Source organism: Mustela nivalis (assembly GCF_964662115.1).
Source record: "Mustela nivalis genome assembly, chromosome: 17".
NCBI classification, from domain to species: Eukaryota; Metazoa; Chordata; class Mammalia; order Carnivora; family Mustelidae; genus Mustela; species Mustela nivalis.
Window position 1 is genome coordinate 26,075,501 of NC_139036.1, and position 8,812 is coordinate 26,084,312.

At 50.0% G+C, this 8,812-nt stretch overlaps 1 protein-coding gene across 5 annotated transcripts in view; it reads left to right on the forward strand.

The window, feature by feature from the left end:
* Positions 1-8,812, forward strand: part of HNF1B (HNF1 homeobox B) — a 52,582-nt gene that overhangs the window by 4,267 nt on the left and 39,503 nt on the right. For 3 of the 5 annotated variants that reach the window (XM_082707437.1, XM_082707438.1, XM_082707441.1), the window contains exons 2-4: positions 721-920; positions 5,710-5,974; positions 7,640-7,875. In XM_082707437.1, the coding sequence (XP_082563563.1) occupies positions 721-920; positions 5,710-5,974; positions 7,640-7,875 (701 nt within the window). The remainder of the gene's footprint in view (positions 1-720; positions 921-5,709; positions 5,975-7,639; positions 7,876-8,812) is intronic. The other 2 variants (XM_082707439.1, XM_082707440.1) reach the window with 1 other exon arrangement.

Below are 8,812 nucleotides of genomic sequence, written 5' to 3' on the forward strand. Positions count from 1 at the left end.
GGGCTGTGGAGGGTTGTTTTTTGTTTGTTTGTTTGGTTGGTTGGTTGGTTTTTAAACTTGCCGTTACCTCCCTGGAGGGATTCTTCATTCTGGGAGGAACATCATTGTATTTCTTAAAAACTTTTCTGAAACTCTGAAAACTTTAACAGTTGACTGAGAAGTCCTCCTTGCTTCTCAGGAGGTGGACACAAATGTTTCACTCCAATTTTACAGGACAAAAAACTGAGACACCTACTCAGAAAGGAAATAATGTGGAAAAGGTCTGGAATTCCAGACCGGTGCTGCCCCCTGTCATTGCAGGAGGATCAGCCAACCCAGCCCCAAGTTAATGGCATCTCCACTTTCCAGAAGGCCTTTTGCCTTCCGTCCCTCACTTTCCAGGAAAATGAAGGAAAGCAAAATAAAATAGGAACTTTTCTTTCTGCTAAAGAAAGGGAGTGCTGGTAGTGCCTTCCCATCCCTGAAGATGGGACGTCATTGTCACCTTTATCCTCCTGATCTCCGATGACAGGGACTGAGTATACTGTATAGGAGCTCTCGTCTCCCTTTCCTTTAGGTTCTGTCTTGGCTTCACCTCTCTCCCCTGGATGTCACTTGGGCAGATGGAGAAGAGGGTGAAGATCAGGGTTTTGCACAGAGTGTAGGTAAAAGCCCTAAAAATGGAATATTTCTACCCAGACATCTTCCACCAAAATCCTAACCATCTGCTTATCTGTCTAGTGAGGACCCCTGGAGGGCTGCCAAAATGATTAAGGGCTACATGCAGCAACACAACATCCCCCAGAGGGAAGTGGTCGATGTCACGGGTCTCAACCAGTCCCACCTCTCTCAGCATCTCAACAAGGGCACCCCCATGAAGACCCAGAAGCGCGCAGCCCTCTACACCTGGTACGTCCGAAAGCAACGAGAGATCCTCCGACGTAAGTGCTCTAATCCCCCCTGGATCTCAACCTGGAGTGACCTTTTCCCTAACTCTGACCCCTATGGGATGCCTCAGTTTCCTCTACATCCAGAAGGCCTGCGGAGCATTTGGCAGATATAAGGAAGCTGGCAGGTGGATTTGGTTTTTGTAGTTACCATACAGCGGATTGATTTCCATCATTTTCTTCTTCCATGGTCCCTTACTACTCAGCCAGCTGGCTTGATGAGTCCATTAGTGTGTGCAATGTACATTGAATTTTCTGGTCCCCGCTTCCAGCATCCTTCTCTTTGAAACCAAGTGGGTAACAGTGGACTGTTGTCCCCAAACTAAACCAAACAGCTCCCCTTGCCACAGATCAGAGTTCCCAAGGAAGAGTAGCCATCCATACCTGTTGATCACCAATACTGTTCTTTTCCTCCCCTCTGGAGAGCATGTACAAAACAGAAGATAGCTGTAGATACAGATACAGTCAGAACTCAACCCTGTTTCCAGGAGCGGGAGCACTCTCATCCCAAAGCAATTTAGGATGATCCCAGACATATGTCAATATCGACACAGTTTTAAGACTTCAGCTGATGACCCTGTCTGATGAGGAAGCCGCTCTGGCTAAATCAGGACATAGCAGCAGTGTCTCCATTTGGGACACTGACCAATCAGTTACTGTCATTCCCACTTCCATCCCCAAATTTCCTTTCTGTCCCAAGATTTCTTCCACTCAGTAATACCAAGAGATTTTTGTTTTGAAGCGTAGGGAAGTTTGAACTGCATTTGAATGATGGACTGTTTTTATTTTTAGGAGAATATGCTTTTACATTATCTTTAATTATTTTGATCTGGCCCTTTTCCCAGGAAAATTTTGTATGAGTTTTCCACTTTTCCCATCCACTGTCCTCTGGGCCATGGGCTCCTCTCTCTTCATCAAGATACTAATTTCCACCACTTTCTGGGTTGGGTTTTTTCCCCTCTCGCTGAATGTCCACTTTCTAAAAAATCTTTCTTGTTTTCTGCCTTACAGTGCTCTGAAGTGATTGTTTCAGTATTTATTGTCTCTGTGCCCGTGGGCGGAAAGGCTTCCTGGAGGAGGGAAAGGTTTTAGACCTCCATCTCCTAGGGTGTCTGTCTTTTGAAAGCATTAAATGGGTAGATGAGAAGCAGCAAAGCCAGAGGTCTTTGCTGCATAGGAGAAGGGGCCCCTTTTAAACTCTGGGTTGATTCACCACACACAGGTCTTTAAGAATCTGTGTTTCTGACATGGAGCAACTCTCTCTGATTCCTGGAGAGTCTGAGAACATTCTCAGGAGCCACAGTCTCTGAAGGCCAGAGAACTCTTGGGCCTGCCCTCACTCTAGTCCAAGCCTCATGTGGCATCTCCAGTATGAGCTGCCTCCCTGTGTTCAGTGGATCTCTCAGAAAGCAGAGAGATCCAGGAAAGGCCAGTTAGAAGCTATGAAAAAGACACATGTCCCAGAAAGTTTCACAAGATGCTTGAGATGAGACTGTCCCTGCAAGGGATTTTTTTTTCCTCCTGCAAGGGATTTTTAAAATCATTATTGTTTTAAAGCCACATGAGATCTAAATCTTAAGAAACATTCCTTCATTCTGTAAATATTATTTGAACATCTATTAGGTGCCAAACACTGTCCTGGGCTGTAAGATGCACCGGCTCTTTTTTCCGAGGTTTACCACCTGATGGGGGAGATGGCATGTTTAAGTAAATAATGACTGTCGCTTTCTAAGAGCTGTTATAAAGGTATACACAAGGGGCAGCAGAGGAATTGCTAAATTGCCTGGAGATATCACAGAGGGCTTCCTAGAGGAGGTGGCATTGGACCCAATTCTTACAGGATGAATACAAGATACACAAGCATGGGATAAAAATTAGCAAGTGAGATGGAACGTGTGAAAGGAGAAAGGGGGGAGCATTTATTTTTTTAAATTGTTTTTATTAACATTTAATGTATTATTTGCCCCAAGGGTTCAGGTCTGTGAATCGTCAGGCTTAGACATTACACAGCACTCACCATAGCACATACCTTCCCCAGTGTCCATAACCCCACCACCCTATCCCCACCCTCCCACCCCCCAGCAACCCTCAGTTTGTTTTGTGAGATTAAGAGTCTCTTATGGTTTGTCTCACTCCCGATCCCATCTTGTTTCATTTTTCCCCCCTACCCCCCAAACCAAGGGGGAGCATTTAAAAAGACATACTTTTTTGAAAACTGAAAAATGATATCAGTGATAATATTCATGGGCCCATGCACATGTAGAGAATCTGCTTGTCCAAGCTAGCTCCTGAGCCTATAAAGAGGCTGCTGAAACCAGAACATTTTCTGTCTCCCTGCTTCCCCCCCATTGATCTAGAAGGAAGCGGAGGAGAGATGGTGGTAGCTGGAGGATGGGCCAAAGTCTAGTTCTTCAAAACTCCAGAGGCTAGGGCCCTGAGGTGGGCAGAGCCCAGATGTTTCCAGGCACCTGCAGTCAAGGCAACCTGGCCGATTTGGGCATGCGTGCAGGGAGGCTGCCTCCCCAGAAGGCAGCCCTCAGACAGAGGCCACCCCAAACTCTGGGCAGCTGTGAGGGAGCCTCACCCCTACCACAGACAAAACTAGTCAGTTCTGTTACCTCCACCCAAGTCAGATGTGATGGTTTTGTGGATGTATTGTTTGGGTTTGGTTTGTACCAAGAGGCGATGCAAAGGTTGCTGATTAAGGAGGCGTCGTCTCTGTAGGGCTGTGGCCCGTGCCTCACGTCCATACAACTTTGAGCAAGTCCTATAAGCAGTCTGAATCTCAGTTTCTTCAGCTATAAAACAGAAAAGACCAGACTTCTTGCATGGAGATGTTGTGAGAATTAGATGGACCTTTTGGATACCCCACCATACGGGGGGCTCAATACACGTTCATTGTCATGATCTGTATTTGGGAAACACAGGAAGAGCCTCCTGTGGCTCCTGGGTCCTCGGGATTATCCTTACTGGCCTTGCCTCTTACTCTTGGTGACGCCAGGAGGAGGAGAGGAGACCTTGAGACAGGAACTTCTTCCTCCCCCACTTACTCTCCCTCAGGTGGCTGTACGAGCTGGTGGCCATGGAGACCCAGTAATGTAAGAGGTGTGGAGGCACTTGGAAAAACAAGGCCTCCCTAGAAATGTGGGTCCCCATCATCATCCTGACCCACAGGCAGGGAAACAGGCAGGGCGGGGGTGGGGAGAGTTAGGTGACTTGGGTAGGGCCCTCCATTAGCCAGAATTGAGGCAGTGGCTTCCTGCCCAGAGCTTGGGCAGGGCTTCTCTCGAAGTGTCTGAAGCACTTGTTGGGAATCACTGAACACAGAGCCGAAAGTGGCCTGAGAATCCTCCAGAGTGGGTAGGACCCAAATCCTAGGCCCCAGGGATAGGTCAGACACTACTTAGAACTTGGCCAGTTGGCAACCATTCAGACGAAGCCCAGCACGGCCTGTAGCAGAGTCCCAAGTTCAGGCTGGTTAGAGGCCCACTGTTCCCAAGGATGGGCCAAAATGGAAAATGATCCCTAGACCGGTAGTAAGTTCCCCATCGCTGGAGGGGAGTAGACTGGAAGACCACGTGGCAGGGTGTCGTGGAGGGAATTTGAGCATTAAATAGTGGCCTGACTCTGAAACTTGGAGAATTTTGGATCAAGTTGCCTCTGACTCCTGCAGAAGTGACTCCAGGAATCAAGAAAGAAAAACATCAAGGTCCAAAACCTGGGGACTGGCAGTTAGGAAGTGAATCTGTCATGTGTCCTTGCTCAGCAGGGTGGCTGGCCTCTGTGTTTGTTCATCTGTAAAATGGAACTAATGACTTTGAACCCTGGTTCGTGTAGTTCTAAGACGAAAACAAAAGTTCTCTTCTCCCACAAGTGAATAGTAAATCTCATTTAAACCACATGGGCTAGAGTGTCCCCAGTGGGTGAGCTGCCACCTTTCATTCTTTCATTCAACAAAAAAATGTATTGAGGGTCACTATGTACCCAGATCCTGGGAATTGACGGGGAGCATCGCTTTGTCTACATTTATCTTTCTCCAACTCATTAAATGCCATTGCTAGAAAGGTCCTGTGTTTGCAGTCTTCTGCATTTGCCGTCTGTCAAAAGTGAGGCAGATCCGTAAGACCTTTCCTTCTTGGGCTGTTTCCCTCATACATGGACCCCTGGACACACACACACACACACACACACACACACGGACACACACATTGTGTGAAATTATCTGAAATCTGAGAGCTTCTTCTCTTTCTATTCTAAAACTCCAGTTATATTTATTTCTAAGTAATAGTGAACAGGTTTTGAGTTTTTCCGAGGGGATAACATCATAAGGTAGATGCCTAGGATGCATGAGGAGAGAGGAGCACTGGGGAGAGCTGTTTTTGGTTTCTGAATATTTGGTCGAAGAGCATATTGTATCTTTGAGCCCTTTACCTCTAGACCTGAGACTTGGTTGAGCTCATCCTCCTGGACACCAAAATACAAGAGTTCAGGGTTCAGAGGCTTGCTTCATGTCTGAGGGCCAGTGAGCCGACGAAAACACACTGCCGCTCAGACAAGGGCTGGGCCACATGGGAGCTCCTTCAGAGAAAGGAAAGCAGTGGCTTTGGTGGAGGGGTCTGTTGTGGGCTTCCCCTCTGAACCCCATGGCCCCACACGTCGTAATGGCAGATGGCAAAGCTTAGGGGAGAGGAATAAAGGTGTTTTTGTCTGTCTGTCTATCTGTCTGTCTGTCTGCCAAGTGAAGGCTACAGACCCTATCAAATCTACTCCTTTCTCTTTTCAGAATTCAACCAGACAGTCCAGAGTTCTGGAAATATGACAGACAAAAGCAGTCAGGATCAGCTGCTGTTTCTCTTTCCAGAGTTCAGTCAACAGAGCCAGGGGCCTGGGCAGTCCGATGACGCCTGCTCTGAGCCCGCCAACAAGAAGATGCGTCGCAACCGGTTCAAATGGGGGCCCGCATCCCAGCAAATCTTGTACCAGGCCTACGACCGGCAAAAGAACCCCAGCAAGGAAGAGAGGGAGGCCTTAGTGGAGGAGTGCAACAGGTAACACCACCAGAAGCTCACTCGAGCAGGCGGGCAAGCACATGGACCTGAGATCCATCCCTACAGTGCGGGGATATTGAAGTACTGGTTATCCAGCTAAGTGTGGCTACGGCAGGGTTTCCCAAAGTGTGATCCATGGAACCCTGGTTTCACACTATTAAAAAATAAGTTTGAGAAACTTCAAGTGCATTCTTTCTCCCGGGGAGTCGTGACCCACGTTAACCTTAAAAAGACCCTGAGAAGGCCTAGAGTTGAGAAATAAGAAGCGTACATCGCTTTGTTGAGTTGATTGTGAGGAAAGGGGTACTTAAATGATGAGCTGTTATTGTAGGGAAGATAATTTGGAGGTTGCTGGTTCAAAAATAAGATGTCAGTAGGACAAGAACCAGTGTTTGACCTCTATGCAGACCAGGGAAAAATGGTCCCTTAGCCAGAGACTGGCTCTGGCTTTGACCAACTTACTGGTCCAGGAGGAAACTTGGTGGAAAAGAATTGGTTAGATCTGTCCAATGCACTCTGCCCACACTGCTTAGAATTCTTCTGTATCTTAACAACCACATATAATTTTAAAGAAAATGATTAGAAATCCTTGGGATATCTTTTTTTTTTTTTCTTTCATTCCTGCCATCTTCCCTGACTCCAACATTAACTTTGACTTCCTAAAAAGTCTGGTCTGCAAAAGGTGGGGGACACCGGGGTGGCTCAGTCAGTTAACCTTTCGACTCTTGATTTCAGCTCCAGGCATCATGATCTTAGGGTCATGAGATCTAGGCCCATGTCAGGCTCTTCACGGGGCATGGAGTGTGTATGAGGTTCTCCCTGTCCCTGTCCCTCTGCCCCTCCCCCCTTTCTTGTACGAGAGCTTGTACTGACTCTCAATAAATGAAATGAAATGAAGTAATAATGAGTCTGGTCTTTGCTCTGGCCAAGACCTGCGGGCTCTCTGTCCATCTCTGGGCTGGGCTGGCTCTGACAACAGGATATGACTAGGGAGCTGAAGCCAGGAAAGGACATGTCACAGAATCCCCATGGCTGTGCTCTGTCCCCCTGCTAATGAGAAGCGCCCCCCCAGCCCCCAGCGGTTTCTGAGAGTCCCTCTCCCACCTGGCCAGCAGTGATAAAGCTAGAGACCATGCACCTCTCTGTTCCTCCTTTCACCACTCCCAGCCTGCCCTTTGAAGAGGATTCCTGTGGCACATAAGGAATATGGCATCCCTGGCACCCTGTGGGGGCTATCTGAACCCTAAACGAACAGAAGTCCCTCGAAGGGGTTCAGATGGAGCTAGCGAAAGATTTCACCTTTTGTAGGTTGGGAAGAGTCACAACATAAGATATCAAGAGGCCCTGTCTGGACCCTCTCCCTGCATTACCTGCCCGTTGGCTGCTCTCTCTGTGTGGGGAGCCACACCAGAGGCCTGAGCCTCTCATTCCGGGGACACAGAGCTTGTGCGGCCCATTTTCGGCCCTACTCTAGCCAGATAACTCCATGGGCTGGACTTCTCTCAGAACAGGCTTTTCCCCAGGCCCCACCTCTGTCCTTGGCCTCTTCACGCTCCTGAGCAGAAGCACTGAGATGTTGTGTCTGGGGCCAAGGACCAGTAGGCCTCCCCCTGGCTGCTCTCACTCACCCTCTTCCCCTGCTTCCTCCTCCCCGTTCATCCTCAGGGCAGAATGTTTGCAGCGAGGTGTCTCCCCCTCCAAAGCCCACGGCCTGGGCTCCAACCTGGTCACTGAGGTCCGTGTCTACAACTGGTTTGCAAACCGCAGGAAGGAGGAGGCGTTCCGGCAGAAGCTGGCCATGGACGCCTATAGCTCGAGCCAGACGCACAGCCTGGACCCCCTGCTCTCCCACGGCTCTCCCCACCACCAGCCCGGTGCCTCTCCTCCAAACAAGCTGCCAGGTAAGCCCGGCCCAGGCCCCAGTGCCTCAGAGGCCCAGCCAACCTGCTTCTCCCCACCGGTCTGGGCTGGCGCAAGGTTTTTCCTGAGGAGGAAATGGCAGGACGGTGCTAGGGCTGGCCTGCTCCCGTGGCCAGAATGTTCTTGGGAGAACAGTGTGTGGCTGCACTCAGGTTTCCTCTGAGTCCTTGCTCAGACTCTGGGGAGTCCCTCTTCCTCAACTTTCTCTGGGTCTCCTTTCTTCTCCCTGGGTGGCTGCTGACTCAGCAAAGCAGGGCAACAGTCCCATGAGATGGGAGAGGCTGCTTTATTGGCACTCCACATCTGAACTACAGGGTCCCCTCTACCCTGTCCAGATCCCATGCGGGGGCTCCATCCAGCCCTAGCAGGGGGAGCCCAGAGGCCTGTGGGGAAGGGCCACTCTGCTGGCAGTCTCTTGCTGGCTTCCGTGCTCTGCCAGAATTAGTGCAGAATCTCACCTGACAGCTTTGCAGGGCTGAGATGGCCCAAACTGGTTGAGTCCCTACTGTGCGCTGCCTTGTGCTGGGCCCCCGGCCTGAGTTAGGCGTCTCTGCTACGGGGTTTGGGCTTGTCGCGCCCAAAGCCTACATCGTCACTGTGGGAAAGCGCCCCTATATGCTGAGTGGTGCATCAGGCCTGGTCTGAGGCAGAGCACTTCTCCCCGCCCCGCCCTTCCCCGTCCCCCAGGGGCTTAGTCCTTCCCGGAAAGCTGGCTGCCCAGCATGAGGGTGCTTACTGAGGCTGGCTTGGTGTCCGTGTAGAAAGAGGATGGCATGATCTGCCCCCTGCTCTGGGGAAGGGTTTGCTAAGGGAGAACCAGGCCTCATTTGCAACTCTGCCAGCTGCTTGCTCTGCTGCAGGGAGCAGTCTGAGGCCTGGGGCTGGCCTCAGTGGTGGGGGGCCCGGCTGGGCTGTTGC